Genomic DNA, 17,984 nt, shown 5'->3' with positions numbered 1-17,984 from the left:
AATGTACAGCAGAAATGTGGCAGATGTTCAGGGGATATTTGCATGGAGTTCTGCATATTGGAGTTCCAATGAGACAGGAAAAAGATGGTAGGGTACAAAAACTGTGGTGTACAAAGGCTGTTGTAAATCTAGTCAAGAAGAAAAGAAGAGCTTATGAAAGGTTCAAAAAACAAGGCAATGATAGAGATCTATGAGATTATAAGGCTAGCCGGAAGGCGCTTAAGAATGAAATTAGGAGAGCCAGAAGGAGCCATGAGAAGGCCTTGGCAAGCAGGATTAAAGAAAACCCCAAGACATTCTTCAAGTATGTGAAAACTAAGAGGATAAGACATGAGAGAATAGGACCAATCAAGTGGGACAGTGGAAAAGTGTATAAGGAACCAGAGCAGATAGCTGAGGTACTTAATGAATACTTTTATTCAGTATTCACTACAGAAAAGGATCTTGGCGATTGTAGGGATGACTTACAGCACATAAGCTTGAGCATATAGACATTAAGAAAGAAGATGTGCTGGAGCTTTTGGAAAGTGTCAAATTGGATATGTCTCCGGATTCAGACAAGATGTACCCCAGGCTACTGTGGGAGGCGAGGGAGGAGATTGCTGAGTCTCTGGCGATTATCTTTCCATCATCAATGGGGACAGGGGAGGTTTCGGAGGATTGGAGGGTTGCGGATGTTGTTCCTTATTCAAGAAAGGGGGTAGAGATAGCCCAGGAAATTATGGACCACTGAGTCTTACTTCTGTGGTTGGTAAGTTGATGGAAAAGATGAAAAAAAATCCTGAGAGGCAAGATTTATGAATATTTGGAGAGGCATAATATGATTAGGAATAGTCAGCATGGCTTTGCCTATTGAGCCTGATTGAATTTTTTGAGGATTTGACTAAAGATCACAAGAGGGCATAGTTTTAAGGTCCTTGGAAGTAGCTACGGAGGAAATGTCAATGATAAGTTTTTACTCAGAGAGTAGTGAGTGCGTGGAATGGGCTGCCGGCGATGGTGGTGGAGGCAGATATGATAGGGTCTTTTAAAAGACACCTGGATAGGTACATGGAACTTAGAAAAATAGAAGGTAATTTCTGAAGTAAGTACATGTCCAGCACAGCATTATGCGCTGAAGGGCCTATATTGTGCTGTAGTTTTTCTATGTTTCTAGATTGTTGGTTGCTGTTGTTTTGTCTGTTGTGGTATTGCCCTGTGGTTTATGCTTGGCACTGAAGCACAATTGATTCTGGTATGTTTCACATACTGGCAATAAAGTGATTTTGACCCTGCGTGTGCTTGTGCTGCATAGGACCGTTGGTACTCTGCTTTGGCCTCATAGTAACACTGTTTCATTTGCCTGTATTCATGATATAATGCCCTAGTTCATATTTTTACTGTTATGATCTATGTATTTCATTTAGCAGTTCTGTAAGAGCAGTCTGTTCTGTTTTCATGTTTGTTTGGGTTATTGTTGAATTGAATTGACTTTATATCTTACATCCTTTACATACATGAGTAAAAATCTTTTGTTACATCTCCATCTAAACGTACAATGTGCAATCATAGTCATCTAAAACAAGCAGAACAGTCAACGTAATATAGAAATACACTCAAATCAGCATGAGTTAATCAGTCTGATGGCCTGGTGGAAGGAGTTGTCCTGGAGCCTGTTGGTCCCTTTACATGCTGCGGTATTGTTTCCCAGATGGTGGCAGCTGGAATAGATTGCGGTTGGGGTGACCTAATGACTCTTTTTGCACACCTGTCTTTGTAAACGTACTGAACCATGGGAAGTTCACAACTACAGATGCGCTGGGCATCACTCTCTTCAGAGTCATGCGACTAAGGGAAGTACAGTTCCCATAGCAGGCAGGATGCTCTCAATTGTGCAGCTGTAGAAAGTTCTTAGGATTTTTTTTTGGGGGGGGGGGGCATGCCAAACTTCCTCAACCATCTGAGGTGAAAGAGGTACTGTTGTGAAAAATGTATGCCATCCAATTAGGATGGTCGAATTAGGGAGGTTTCACTGGCGAGGGACACGAAGGTTGGTCTTGGGCTTGTGCTTGGCAGCAGACGGAGAGAGGAGCGCTGGGGAGAACCGGTCATAGCGTACGATCCGGTGGGAGACCCGTTTGTTTGAGGCAGATTGCAAGCGACACTCGGAAGGTGGTGTGTGCTTTCACACTGACCGAGGGCCCAGCGAGTGAGTGACAGAGAAGTTCAAGATGTGCTCCAACTTGTGCACATTTGACTGTTTAATTAGAATGGGCCTTTTCTTTTTGTTATTCTTTACTAACCCTTTAGAGAAATTACAATTCATAAATATAATTCCTTTAATCGCATGCACTAATTTGCAACAAGGTAGCAAATTACGCAGCATCCACACAAACCAGAGTTTGGGGTGAGTGAGCTTTCTCAATCTCACAAGTTTGGCGGCACTTGAGGCCTTCCTTACACTTCTGTAGCCAAGGAAACCAGGGTGTTTCAATGAGTATTCATGTACGGTTGAAGGACAATTAAACTTGAACTTGATCATGAAGTGCTTCAAATGGATGATAATGGCACATATCAAAAACTCCACTCCTGCATCATTGGACATTCACCAGCATTCTTACCAACACAACTACTATAGAACAGGTGCCATAGCATCTGCCATGCACCTGGCCCTGACACACCGAGAAAACAAAGTCACTTGTCAAAATGCTGTTTCTGGATCTCAGTTCGGCATACAATACTATTGTCCCACAGACTTTGCTGAACAAACTCCTACTCCTAAGTCTAAATACACCACTGTGCAAATGGATGTTGGACTTCCCAACAAACAGACCTCAGATATTCAGAATACACAAGCACTCCTCCTTCCGCATCATCTATCAACACGGGTGCCCCCGGGGGCTGTGTGCTGAACCCATCGCTGTACACTCCACTCACACATGACTTCATGGCCAAACACCCAAGCCATCACATCATCAGATTCACCAATGACACAACAGTGGTGGGGCTCATCACCAACAATGATGAGATGGCCTACAGAGGTGGAAGAGCTTGAGGCCTGCTGCCAGGCAAATAACCGCTTCCCGTATGTTAACAAGGCAAAGGAGGTGGTTATGAATTTCAGGAAAATTCACACCACTCACACCCGACTTTACATCGGCAGCACAACAGTGGAAATTGTGAGCAGTTTCAAACTCCTGGGAGTGCACGTCGCTAGCACCCTAAACATCCTTCACAGTCAAGGATGCCTCTACATTCTGAGGAGACTCAGGAGAGCTGGTCTGTGCACATCTATATTCCCATCATGCGGCAGACAGCACCCTAACAAGCTGCATCACTGCTTGGTACAGGAACTGCACTTGTCAAAACTGCCCAATGCATCACTGGCACCAGCCTACCTGCTAACAAGGACATACATACAATATCAGAAAAGGGAGCGCAACGTATTGTAGGATAGTGCCCACTCTGCTCATGGACTGCTTGCCCCACACCCATTAGGGAGGAGGCTACCTAACGTCCATTGCAGGACCACCAGACTCAAAAACAGTTACTTTCCACGAGCTGATCAGCACCTCCACCCACTGTCTCACCATTACAGTACTTTGTCATTTCCTGTCAGTCACCTTATGTACAGCCTGCTGTCGCTTTATGGGCATACAATCAATCTACGTATTTATATTTATTGTGGTTTTGCTATTATTATGGTGTTCTTTATCTTTTGTGGTTTTTTTGTGCTACATCAGATATGCAGTAACAATTATTTTGTTGTGCTTGCATTTGTGGACAGGAAATAACAATAAACAATCTTGAATCTTTAAGTGGTCCTGCCCCTCAATCTGCCAGTTAGCTCCCTAAATTCTTGTCGCAAGACTGCTTAGGCGGTCGCCAGCCATAACGATGTCACTGAACATCCACTGTGTGTGTTTAGACGCTTTCTTGTGGGACACGGGCGTCACTCCGCAACATCCCTCACTGATTACGTTTCGTCCATTCTGCTGGACAAAGCCCTGCCCACTCAGCAGGGCAGCGCTGGCGTCTGAGGGAAAAGGCGGAGTTTTGCCGCTTTGGATGGTGGAGCATGCGCAGTAGGCGATTCTTTAACGGCCGGCCTTGACTGTGATCACGTGAACAGTAGCTTGCAGCATGCGCAGTGTTGGCGTGCCGGCAGAACCGGCTTCTGTGGAGTCGGAGCATGCGTGATGGTTCTATGGCGGTGTCTGGGAGAGGCAGCTGAGTAGGCGGCCGCCTGGGGTCCGAGTCCAACGCCACTTTGCTGCAATCCATTACTGGAGCTCACCAGAAAACGATCTCTCATCCACGGTTGATCCCTTCTACTGCTAGTGGGTGGGCGCCTATGGCGCAACTCATGTAGAGTGCGGTCTCGGAGTCGGCGTCTGGGCCTTGGCGCAAGATGGCGGCGGAGGGGAGCGGCGCAGCGGCAGGTTAGTGAGGGAAGGGGGAGTGAGGAGGGTAGGGGGAAATGAGTGAAGTGGGGGAAGAGTGAGGAAGAAATGAGCGGAGTAGGGGAAAGTGACTGGAGTGGGAGTTAAGAGTGAGGAGGGAGTAAGGGGGAATTGAGTGGAGTGGAAGGGAGAGTGAGGAGGGAGTCGGGGGAATTGGGTGGGGGAGCGTGAGGAGGGGATAAAGGGGAATTAATTGGAGTTGGCGTAGAGTTAGGAGGGGGTACGGGGGAAATGAGTGGAGTGGGAGTAGAGTTGAGGTTTTGGGGCAGGGTGGGTGGATATGATGGGATGTACCTCAAAATTGTTGGAAGAAAGCTTCTCTACTAACGGCATTCTCGCATGTCATGAGCCACAGCTGGGCAATGCTGGATGAAAATGAATGTTTGATAGTCGTGCCAAGTTATTTTTTATATATATAAAACTTGGGGTTTACCAGGCAGTAATGATTTCTGCCATATGACGTCCTTCAGCTACTACCTATATCTGATATCGTAAAGCTTAAGAGAGATGCCAACATCATTTCTACAAAATGATCTTTACACTGGTGAATAACCACTCAAGCTCCAGTAACAAAAATACCAGGTTTGACACAAATGTCCAAGAGGTAATTAACTATATAAGAGAAGTGTTCCTGTAGCTGAATCTCCACCATGCCTCAAGGGAAAAGAAACAACTCTTCTGGCATATTAGGGTCACATTTCAACAGGAATCCTTTGTTTAACTCTATGTGTTACAGGTGTATTTGAATATGTTGAGCTGTTTTCTTGTTTTAGCACTAGTAAGTGTACTAAAATTATATGAACCAAAAGATTACGGTTAGTGAAGTAAAGATACAGTAGGTACAGATCAACTAGAGAGTTAGGTGGAAAAGCGGCAGATACAGTTTAATCCAGAGGTGTAAGTGAGATTTTAGTAGGATGTATGGAGTTTAATTATTGTACATAGTTCGGTCAAAGGAAGCAGCATAGCTCCAGGGCCAAGGTGCAGTACTGATGTGATAGAGAAATTAGTGCAAGTCCATATCTCACTGAAAGTGACAATACAGGTGAATACGGTAGTGAAGCAAACATTTGGTATGTTTGCCTTTATAGGCTGAGAGTTGGGATGCAATGTTGAAGCACTACATAACATTGGTTAGACCACGCTTGCAGTGTTGCATACATTTCTGATCACTACACTGAAGGAAGATTGTGGTTCAATGGAAAGAGTGCAGAAAAGGTTCACTATGATGTTTTTACCTATAGAGAGATGGAGTTGTATATTGGGTTTATTCTTACTGGAACATTTATTCATAAGTAGGAGGATGAGCTCCCAGAAGTTATGGTCCGTGTCACTACCAGTGACACAGATAGGAAGAGTTACGAGGTCCTGCAAAGTGAGTTCAGGGAGTTAGGTACTGTCCTTTAAGTTAGCACCTCCAGGCTTGTAATTTCAAGACTGCTCCCAATACCACATCACAGTGAGCCCAGAAATTGGAAGATAATACAGTTTAACATGTTGCCAAGGAAGTGGTTCAGGAGGGAGGGCTTCAGGTTATTGTATCATTGGGCTCTCTTCCAGGGAATGTGGGATCCATACAGAAGGGGGAACTCAAAATAAGCGAAGCTGTAGATTGTAACATGGAAACAGCGAGCTGTTGGCCTCTCCTCTTGCTGTGGCAGGAGCAATATCTCTTTCCCTCGTTAGTAGGAGAAGAGCTGTTGAGCTATCGAAGTGTTGGGATGGACAGTAGTTCTGATCGTCTCTGGGGGCTTGTTATTGCTGGGGTGGGTGGGGGGGAGGCCCGATGCTTTTTGTTGGAACACGCGAGGGCGTGAAGGTTGATGTTTTGCAGCTGTTTTTGCGTTGGAGGGGGGGCTTTCAGGTTCTAATATTCTTCTGTCATTCATTCTTTGGGTTTTTTTTTAAATCTCTTTCATGGATGTCTGCAAAGAGAAAGGATTTCAGGTTGTATACTGCGAACATTCTCTGACATTGAACTGGAAAGGGGCTGATATCCTCCTAGTGGGAACATTTGCTGGTGCTGCATGGGTTTGGGAATCAGCACACCTGAACTAATGGAGTGGTTGTGGTGAAAGATCCTGTTAAGTCTACATACAGTCAAGAATCAAAAAGGTCGAGAAATGTGGGACTAATGTGTATATTTCGATGCAAGAAGTATTGTAGAAAAGGCAGAAGATCTCAAGGCATGCATCAGCATGTAGAATTAAGATATTGTACCATTAGTGTATTTTGTTGGAGGAAGAACAAAACTGGCAGCTCAATGTTCTGGGGTTCCGTTGTCTTAGACGTGATAGTGGGAGGGATGGCACTGTTAGTTGGAAAATATCGCAACAGTGCTCAACCACAGACTGTTGCAAGAAACATAAGGTTGTGATAGGTGATTTTTACTTTCCACATATTGGCTGGGACTCCCATACTGTAAAAGGGTTGGATGGGAAAGAGTTTGTCAAATGTGTTCAGGAGGGTTTGTTTAATCAGTACATACAAGTCCTAACAAGAGAGTGTACAACACTAGTTCGAGTGAGACAGATGACAGAAGCTTGTGTAGGGGAACACTTTGCATCAAATGATCATAATGCCATTAGTTTCAAAATAATTAGGGAAAAGGATAGGTCAGGTCCTTTGGTTGAGACTCTAAATTGGTGAAAGACTAATTTTGTTGATATCAGAAAAGATGTGAAATTTTGAGAGTATAGAGTTTGTGTATTCCTGTCAGAATAAAAGGCAAGGCTAACAGGTTTAGGAAACCTTGGACTTCGAGAGATATTGAGGCCCTGGTTAAGAAATAAAAGATACATAGCAGGTATAGGCAGGCAGGAGCAAATGAGGTACTTGAGTACAAGAAATGCAAGAGAACACAAGATGGAAATCAGGAGGGCTAGAAGAAGGATAAAAGCATACCAAGGGACAAAATTGGTCCTCTGGAAGATCAAAGTGGTAACTTATGAGTAGAGCCAAAAGAGATGGGGGAGATCTTAAACGGATTTTTTGCAACAGTATTTAATCGGGAGACAGACACAGTCTGCAGATGTGAAACAATATGGCAGCAAGGTCATACAGATTAGAGGAGGTGGTGTTGCTGTCTTGAGGCAAATTAGTGGATAAATCTCCAGGGCCTGACAAGGTGTTCCCTCTGACCCTGTGGGAAACTAGTATAGAAATGACTGACGAAGGGGAAGGGGCTCAGCCTGAAACGTCAACAGCGCTTCTCCTTATAGATGCTGCCTGGCCTGCTGCGTTCCACCAGCATTTTGAGAGAGTGGTAGTAGATAGCTTCTTCTTTGGAGGTCTGTGACTAGTGTGCAGCAGGGATCAAATCCGGGTCCGTTGTTGTCATCTATATCAATGATTCGGATGATGTGCTGAACTGGATCAGCAAATTTGCAATGGCATCAAGACTGGCCATGTAATGGACAGTGAGGAAGACTGCTTGAAGTGGGATCTGGAAAAGTTGGGTTGAAAATGACACTTGGAATTAATGCAAACAAGTGTGAGGTGTTGCTCTGAATAAACCAGGGTAGGTTGTACACGGTGAGTAGTAAGACATTGAGGAAAGTGGTAGAACAGAGGGATCTGGGAATATTAATCCATAATTTCTTGAAAGTGGCGTCACGAGTAGATGGGGGTCAAAGAGAATGCTTTTGCCACATTGGTCTTTGTAAATAAAATGTATTGAGTGCAAAAGTTGAGATGTTAAATTGAAATTGTAAATGATGTTGTTGGGCCTAATTTGGAGTCTTGTGCAGTTTTGGCCACCTACCTGTAGGAGAGATATAGAAACATAGAAAATAGGTGCAGGAGTAGGCCATTCGGCCCTTTGAATCTGCACCACCATTCAGTATGATCATGGCTGATCATCCAACTCCGAACCCTGTACCTGCTTTCTCTTCATACCCCTGATCCCTTTAGCCACAAGGGCCATATCCAACTTCCTCTTAAATATAGCCAATGAACCGGCCTCAACTGTTTCCTGTGGCAGAGAATTCCACAGATTCACCACTCTGTGTGAAGAAGTTTTTCCTCATCTCGGTCCTAAAAGGCTTCCCCTTTATCCTTAAACTGTGACCCCTCGTTCTGGACTTCCCCAACATCAGAAACAATCTTCCTGCATCTAGCCTGTCCAATCCCTTTAGAATTTTATACGTTTCAATAAGATCCCCTTCAATCTTTTAAATTCCAGAGAGTATAAGCCTAGTCGATCCAGTCTTTCTTCATATGAAAGACCTGCCATCCCAGGAATCAATCTGGTGAACCTTCTTTGTACTCCCTCTATGGCAAGAATGTCTTTCCTCAGATTAAGGGACCAAAACTGCACACAATACTCTAGGTGCGGTCTCACCAAGGCCTTGTACAACTGCGGTAGAACCTCCCTGTTCCTGTACTCAAATCCTTTTGCTATAAATGCCAACATATCATTTGCCTTTTTCACCACCTGCTGTACCTGCATGCCCACCTTCAATGACTGGTGTACAATGACACCCAGGTCTCGTTGCACCTCCGCTTTTCCTAATCGGCTAATCCATTCAGATAATAATCTGTTTTCCTGTTCTTCCAACCAAAGTGGATAACCTCACATTTATCCACATTAAATTGCATCTGCAATGAATTTGCCCACTCACCTAACCTATCCAGGTCACCCTGCATCCTCTTAGCATCCTCCTCACAGCTAACACCACCACCCAGCTTCGTGTCATCCGCAAACTTGGAGATGCTGCATTTAATTCCCTCGTCTAAATCATTAATATATATTGTAGACAACTGGGGTCCCAGCACTGAGCCTTGCTGTACCCCATTAGCCACTGCCTGCCATTCTGAAAAGGTCCTGTTTACTCCCACTCTTTGCTTCCTGTCTGCCAACCAATTCTCTATCCACATCAATACCATACCCCCAATACAGTGTGCTTTAAGCTTGCACACTAATCTGTGTGAGACCTTGTCAAAAGCCTTTTGAAAATCTAAATATACTACATCCACTGGCTCTCCCCATCCACTCTACTAGTTACATCTTCAAAAAATTCTATAAGATTCGTCAGACATGATTTTCCTTTCACAAATCCATGCTGACTTTGATGATTTCACCTCTTTCCAAATGTGCTGTTATCACATCTTTGATAACCAACTCTAGCATTTTCCCCACCACCGAAATCAGACTCACCGGTCTATAATTCCCTGGTTTTACTCTCCCTCCTTTTTTAAAAAGTGGGGTTACATTAGCCACCCTCCAATCCTCAGGAACTAATCCAGAATCTAAGGAGTTTTGAAAAATTATCACTAATGCATCCACTATTTCTTGGGCTACTTCCTTAAGCACTCTGGGATGCAGACCATCTGGCCCTGGGGATTTATCTGCCTTTAATCCCTTCAATTTACCTCACACCACTTCCCTACTAACTTGTATTTCCCTCAGTTCCTCCATCTTACTAGACCCTTGGTCCCCTACTATTTCCAGAAGATTATTTATGTCCTCCTTAGTGAAGACAGAACCAAAGTTATTCAACTGGTCTGCCATGCCCTTGTTCCCGATGATCAATTCACCTGTTTCTGACTGTAAGGGACCTACATTTGTCTTGACCAATCTTTTTCTTTTCACATATCTATAAAAGCTTTTACAGTCAGTTTTTATGTTCCCTGCCAGCTTTCTCTCATAATCTTTTTTTCCCTTTCCTAATTAAGCCCTTTATCCTCCTCTGCTGGTCTCTGAATTTCTCCCAGTCCTCAGGTGTGCCGCTTTTTTTTTTGCTAATTTATATGTTTCTTCTTTGGACTTGATACTATCCCTAATTTCTTTTGTCAGCCACAGGTGCACTACCTTGCCTGGTTTATTCTTTTGTCAAAATGGAATGAACAATTGTTGTAGTTCATCCATGCGATCTTTAAATACTTGCCATTGCATGTTCACTGTCAACCTTTTAAGTATCATTTGCCAGTCTATCTTGGCTAATTCATGTCTCATACCTTCAAAGTTACCCTTCTTTAAGTTCAGAACCTTTGTTTCTGAATTTACTATGTCACTCTCCATCTTAATGAAGAATTCCGCCATATTATGGTCACTCTTACCCAAGGGGCCTCGCACGACAAGATTGCTAACTAATCCTTCCTCAATACCCAATCTAGAATGACCTGCTCTCTAATTGGTTCCTCGACATGTTGGTTCAGAAAACCATCCTGCACACATTCCAAGAAATCCTCTTTCTCAGCACCTTTACCAATTTGGTTCACCCAATGTATATGTAGATTGAAGTCACCCATTATAACTACTGTTCCTTTACTGCACGCATTTCTAATTTCCTGTTTAATGCCATCCCCAACCTCACTACTACTGTTAGGTGGCCTGTACACAACTCCCACCAGCGTTTTCTGCCCCTTTGTGTTATGCAGCTCTACCCATATTGATTCTGCATCCTCCAGGCTAATGTCTTTCCTTTCTATTGCATTAATCTCCTCTCTAACCAGCAATGCTACTCCACCTCCTTTTCTTTCCTGAATATTGAATATCCCTGGATGTTGAGCTCCCATCCTTGGTCACCCTGGAGCCATGTCTCTGTGATCCCAACTATATCATATTCATTAATAACTATCTGCACATTCAATTCATCCTCCTTGTTACGAATGTTCCTCGCATTGACACACAAAGCCTTCAGGCTTGTTTTTACAACACTCTTAGCCCTTATACAATTATGTTGAAAAGTGGTCCTTTTTGATTTTTGCCCTGGATTTGCCTGCCTGTCACTTTTACTTTTCACCTTCATACTTTTTGCTTCTACCCTCATTTTACATCCCTCTGCCTCTCTGCCCTTGTTCCCATCCCCCTGCCACATTAGTTTAAATCCTCCTGAACAGCAGTAGCAAATGTTCCCCCTAGGACATTGGTTCCAGTCCAGCCCAGGTGCAGACCGTCCTGTTTATACCGGTCCCAACTCCCCCAGAACTGGTTCCAATGCCCCAGAAATTTAAATCCTCCCCCTTGCACCATTTTTCAAGCCATGTATTCATCTGAAATATCCTCCTATTTCTACTTTGACTAGTACGTGGCTCTGGTTTTAATCCAGAGATTATTACCTTTGTGGTCCTACTTTTTAGTTTATCTCCTAACTCCCTAACTTCACCTTGTAGGACCGCATCCTGTTTTTTTACCTATGTCATTGGTACCTATGTGCACATCGACCACTGGCTGTTCACCCTCCCATTCCAGAATGTCCTGCAGCCCCTCAGACATCCTTGACCCTTGCACCGGGGAGGCAACATACCATCCTGGAGTCTCGTTTGCGGCTGCAGAAACACCTATCTATTCCCCTTACAATCGAATCCCTTATCACTATAGCTGTCCCACTCCTTATCTCCCACTGCAAATAAGATTGAAAGAACGCAGAGAAAATTTATAAGAATGTTGCCATGACTTGAGGATCTGAGTTGTAAGGAAAGATTGAATAGGTTAGGGTTTTATTTCTTGGAGCATAGAAGATTGAGAGGAGATTTTGTATAGGTATACCAAATTGTTTTCTAGCTTACCAGCTTGGTGCTGGGTTCATACATTCCAAGTGGCAATTCGCAGTCTCTTGTTCTTGCAGACAGCAGTGATAAGACAATCCGGGCTTACCTGTCTGTTTATATGATATCCCTTACCGAGTGAGGTGTCCACACTCTTTGGTAGTTGGCTCCCATTTACGCTGTTGTCTTTTACATTTGTGTACGTATTAACCGTGGTTGTACTAGGGATGAAATACAAGAAGTAGCTTCCCCATGCTTGCTTCAGATGCGGTGTCTTTACAGGACGGGTGACCCTGACCATTGTTGTATTAAAAGGATCTTCTGCTCAGCGTCTGTGAAGCAGGAACCATTGATTGTGTTACTCACAACTTGCCTTCTGATTCATCCACCATCTGGATTCAGTGGCTTCACTGTAACCCAAGAAGGGAGGCTGACAGGTGCTACACCTTGCATAAGGGTGTCCTGGAGGTAGCTGTGGTTAATGGTAACCTCGTTACCCAAAGCAAATGCTTCACAGCCAGATGTAGTTTATCCTCATACCCAGGATGATATTGCGTGGAGGAGATAAACATGAAAAGGATGTTGCTGTCATCTTAGACAAAAAAAAAAGAACATCCAGGAGCCTGCTAGGATATTGGCATATCTCAGACAGAATGATGCTAATCAAACTAAAAGGACAACAAAACAACATCTGTATCATTCAAGTATATGCACCCACAACGACAAGCTTAAAGAAATTGATACCTTCTGCTACTCCCTAGACAAAGCACTAGAACAATGCAAATCACAAGAAGTCATCATAGTCATGGGTGACTTCATTGCAAAAGTTGGTGAGGGAAGAGAAGACCATGTTGTTGGAGACCAGGGATTGGGAGAAAGAAACGAAAGAGGAGAAAAGCTTATATCCTGGTGTAAAACAAACAGATAATCGCCAACACTTGGTTTAAACAACATCCAAGAAGGAAATGGACATGATGAAGCCCAGATGGGAATGACAAAAATCAAACCAATCAATAACAGATTCAAAAATTAGATAACTCAATCCAAAAGCTACCCTGGAGCAGACTATGGGAGCAACCACATACCAGTCATTTGCAAAGTGAAAATAAAGATGTGAAAATTAAAGAAACCAAAAAGATCAGAACCACTGAATTATCAACAACTACAAAACAACCCTCATCTGAAAACAGAATATACAATCAAAGTGAAAAACAGTTTTCAATTGCTGTGGGATGAAGGAGGCAAATCTTCCTGGAGCATACTGAGGGAATCCATGATTGAAGCTCCAAGACAAACCCACGAAAAGAGTGGAAAAGTAAGAAGAAGTGAATAACTGAAGATATAAAACAATTGATACAACAAAAACAGGCCCATCAAACCAAGAGACAGCAAAGAACTTGATAAGACAATAAAAAGAAAATGCAGAGAAGCTGAAAACAGATGGCTAAATGAGAAATGCTCAGAGATAGAAATGCTACAAACCCATTAACTCTGGAACAAAAATGATGCACAATAAGATTAAAGAGCTAATGGGGAAATTACCTTGCTCAGCAAGTGAAGCAGAGCCATCAACCTGTCTCTGAATGTGAGCAAAACAAAAGAGATGGTTGTTGACTTCAGGAGGGCATGGAGTGACCACTCTCCACTGAACATCGGCAGCTCCTCGGTAGAGATTATTAAGAGCACCAGATTTCTTGGTGTTCACCTGGTGAAGAATCTCACCTGGTCCCTCAACACCAGCTCCATAGCAAAGAAAGCCCAGCGGCATCTCTACTTTCTGCAAAGGCTGAGGAAAGTCCATCTCCCACCCTCCATCCTCATCACATTCTACAGAGGTTGCATTGAGAGCATCCTGAGCAGCTGCATCACTGCCTGGTTTAGAAGGCCCTGCAGCGGATAGTGAGGCCAGCTGAGAAGGTCATCGGGGTTTCTCTTCCCGCCGTTACAGATATTTACACTACATGCTGCATCCGCAAAGCAAACAGCATTATGAATGACCCCTCACACCCCTCATACAAACTCTTCTCTCTCCTGCCAACTAGGAAAAGCACTGAAACATTTGGGCTGTCACAACCAGACTATGTAACAGTTTCTTCCCCCAAGCCATCAGACTCCTCAATACCCAAAGTCTGGACTGACACCAACTTACTGCCCTCTACTGTGCCTATTGTCTTGTTTATTATTTATTGTAATGGCTGCATTGTTTTGTGTACTTTATGCAGTCCTGAATAGGTCTGTAGTCTAGTGTAGTTTTTTCTGTGTTTTTACGTAGTTCAGTGTAGTTTTCAGTGTTTCATGTAGCACCGTGGTCCTGAAAAATGGTGTCTCTTTTTTACCGCGTTCTGCACCAGCAGTTATGGTCGAAATTACAATAAATAGTGACTTGAATTGGGATGTATCAAGGCAAAAGACAGCAACTTAATTATGAGCAAAGAGGAAATCCTAAACAGATGGATAGAATATATAAAAGAACTTTTTGAAGACCAAAGAGGAGAAAAACTGAACATGAAGAATCTTGAAGGACCTGATATTCTAAAATCAGAAACTCAAGCAGCCGTAAATAAAACAAAATATAACAGAGCAACTGGTCCAGGCAACATCACTGTTGAAATTATACTGGCCTTAGAAGATTTTGGAATAGAGAAAATAACAGAAATAGCAAATGAAATCTACGATCATGGGGAGATACTGATGATTTAAGTAATTCAGTGTTCATCACACTTCCAAAGAAAGAGGGAACAACAGAATGTGAGTTTCATTGTACAATAAGCCTGAGGAGCCACGTGGCAAAAATTATTCTCAGAGTAATCATGATTAGAGTAAGATGCTTATAAAACCAGATATCAGAAAAGAACATGCGGCTTTATGGAAAACACTGGAACTAGAAACGCAATTTTCATGCTATGGATGATCTATGAATGAGCCATCCAGGTACAAAAAGACATCTACCTATGTTTCATTGACTATACAAAAGCTTTTGACACTGTCGGACACCAAGATGTCCTGGAAAAATTTCAAGATCTTGACATAGATGGGAAAGATATGTTTCTTAAGAAACTTATACGAGGACCAGACAGCATCTATCAGAATAGAAGGAGAAGTGAGTGAGTATGTGAATATCATGAGAGGAGTCAGGCAAGGTTGTGTCTTTTCACCTGACTTATTTAACCTGTATAGTGAAAATATCTTGAGAAGTATCAAAGGACTCACAATTGGAGGTCATAATATAAATACCATCACATATGCTGATGACATCATACTATTGGCTGACTGAGAAACAAAACTTCAAGAACTACTCACTATAATGGCAGCAAAAAGTAATCACAGAGGCCTCTTAATTAACACCAGGAAGACAGAAAGCATGGTCAAATATCCCACAATGTGTGATCAAGATTGGAAATACAAAACATCAAACAAGTCAACAAATTCAGATATCTTGGCAGCCAAATAACAAGTGATGGTAGGTGTGACACAGATATCAAATACAGAATAGCAATGGCGAAAGAAGCTTTCCAGAAAATGAAGACCATATTAACACAGAAAGATGAGCATGTACACTAAAAACAGAATACTGCAGTGCTACATTTACTCTATCCTGACTTATGGAAGTGATTGCTGGACCACTTCCCCAGCAATGGAAAAGAGACGAGAAGCAGCTGAATTATGGTTCTACAGGGAATGTTAAAAATATCATGGACTACACACACATCAAATGAAGAAGTTCTCAGAAGAGCCCAAGCAGTTAGATCACTCATACCAACAATAAGAGAAAGACCACTCAGATTCCTAGGACACATCATGTGGAAAGATAAACTAGAAAAACTCATACACTCTGGAAAGGTCGAAGGGAGCAAACCTAGAGGAAGACCTCAGCTTATGTACATCAAATGCCTAGCCGGGTGGCTACACATAGAGGAAATGGAAGTCATCCAAAGAACAAGGGACAAATCTGTATTTGAAAACCACAGTCACCAACGTCTGCATCGGATGTGGTACCTAGACAGACAGATACCAAATTGTGGGGTATATATTGGGTAATTGCAAGCAGTCTTTTTCCACAGAGGTTGGGCCAGTCTACAACCAGAAGTCATGGGTAAGGATGAAAGGTGGAAAGTTTAAAGAGGAACTCCTCTCAGAGTGGTGACTGTGTGGAGCAAGCTCCCTGTGCAAGGGGTGGATAGGTACATTGATGGGGGAGTGGGGAGTATGGACGGCTGTGTTCTGTGTGTAAGTTGATGGGGCTAGGTAGATTAATTGTTTTGCACAGATTAGATGGGCCTTTTTTTCTGTGCTATATTGTTCTATGACTCTTATGTCAGAGGCTAAGGGGTGACTTCTTAGATATTTACCAAATGTAGGGGTATAGATTGGGTAGACGGTGGCAGTCTTTTTTCACCGGGACAGAGGAGTCTATAACTGGAGGGTATAACTTTATCATGAACAGGAAGGAATTTGAAGAAGATCCAAGTAAAGAGTTTTCCACATCAAGGGAGCAGTTTACTGGAAACAGCTGCCAAAAAACAAGGTAGAAGGAGATGGTATTTGAAAGGTCAGGTAGCATGCAGCAAATCTGTTTGATAGGAAGGGCATAGAAGGATATGGGTTTAATGCAGGCAGATGGGATTACTGTACATTGTCAATAATGGAATGGAGAACAGTGGTATGTGTGGTATGATTCTTTGAAGAAAAATTGTGTTAATCACAGGCCTTCATGAGGTTATACAAACAAAGAAGTTGCAGGTAGTGAAGAATGTCTGAAGATTCAACATGTGTAGGTCAGCTGTGAAGTTGAGCAGAGGTAACACACAGAAATGGGCTAACTGTAGCGGTGTTCTACACGCAGCGCTGAAATAACGACACTGAATCAGTAAACTGCAGTTAAAGAAGATTTTATTCGAACTTCACAGCTTCGCTTTAAAGCCTCCCTGATCCCGCCCTCCCCGGGCGCGGATGCTGTAGGAGGCACGTATTCACAGTCCCGCGCAGGCTTTTCCCTTTGTTAGTGAAGCAGACCTGGTGCCCTTTTGGGACTGGCCTTTATGCCAGCGAGCTGGCTATCTGTGAGCCGGTTCAAGTACGCTAGGAAATGGATCGCCACATAACCTCCATTTCTAGTTTGTCCTATTTAAAATAAGATTATGGTAGGGGGAAGCTTCTAGTGCCCTCTAAGGTTGAGCATTCCAACGATTCCCTTTGGTCAGGGATCTTCTCACATTCTGGTGTCTGAGATAGCATGCAGCAAATCTGTTTGTCTAGTGTGCAACTTAATGTGGCGACTTTGTTAATTTTGGTTAATGTTATCTTTTTAAAAATGCTACAGACAGTATTTCTGGTGAAAGTAAGTCTATTCTCACTTCGTCTGCATCTTGTTGGCAATTTGCTGGTCCCATGTGGCTTATTTTTACTGTGAGTTTCCAGTCCTTTTACATCCCTTCCTATGATAAACTGAAGACTTAAGCACCATCTTTTGTTTGCCTGAAGTGGTGTACATTTTTCTTAACTACATGGATTAATTTCAAATCAAGAGTGTAGCTATGGGACCCCATATCATCCTTTATCTTCATGGGGTGTGTCAATCAGTATGTCAGGCCCCTACACTGATCTCTTACAGTACATCACTGACTCAATTGCTAGATACTCTTTTTAGGAGCTCAATTTTCTTTATCTTTCCTATCTACGTCTTCCTTGTTCTCCCTTTAGCAGTCTATCTCTGGCATTCTCTTTTGTTTTGGAGATGAGATAAGGTGGCAGAATTTGGAGAAAACCAGTTTGCTGAAGGAACTCAGCAGGTCAGGCAACATTTGTTAAAGGAAATGTGCGGTCAACATTTCGGGTCGATAATATTACCCTTTCCATCAAATAATACTTCCATCTTAGGAAGTATTAATAATTAATGTTCATTTATTCCATGGCTACTTTGACTACACCTCTTGCCATCCTGTTTTCTGTAAGAAATGATGGCCTGTTCTGTCAGTTTGACCAGCTCTTGTAACCATCTGTGAGGGCACACAGAAAGGTGAATAGGTATTCAGCTCCTTGGTCTGCTCTGTC

At 42.9% G+C, this 17,984-nt stretch overlaps 1 protein-coding gene across 1 annotated transcript in view; it reads left to right on the top strand.

Moving 5' to 3' along the window:
- Nucleotides 1–4,168: 4,168 nt before the first annotated feature.
- Nucleotides 4,169–17,984, top strand: part of LOC132400102 (putative PIP5K1A and PSMD4-like protein) — a 155,967-nt gene continuing 142,151 nt past the window's right edge. The window contains exon 1 of the mRNA XM_059981177.1: nt 4,169–4,421. Within this exon, the coding sequence (XP_059837160.1) occupies nt 4,391–4,421 (31 nt within the window). The 5' untranslated portion in view covers nt 4,169–4,390. The remainder of the gene's footprint in view (nt 4,422–17,984) is intronic.

Source organism: Hypanus sabinus, chromosome 9, assembly GCF_030144855.1.
Source record: "Hypanus sabinus isolate sHypSab1 chromosome 9, sHypSab1.hap1, whole genome shotgun sequence".
Classification (NCBI taxonomy): domain Eukaryota; kingdom Metazoa; phylum Chordata; class Chondrichthyes; order Myliobatiformes; family Dasyatidae; genus Hypanus; species Hypanus sabinus.
This window is presented reverse-complemented; position numbering and strand designations above follow the sequence as displayed.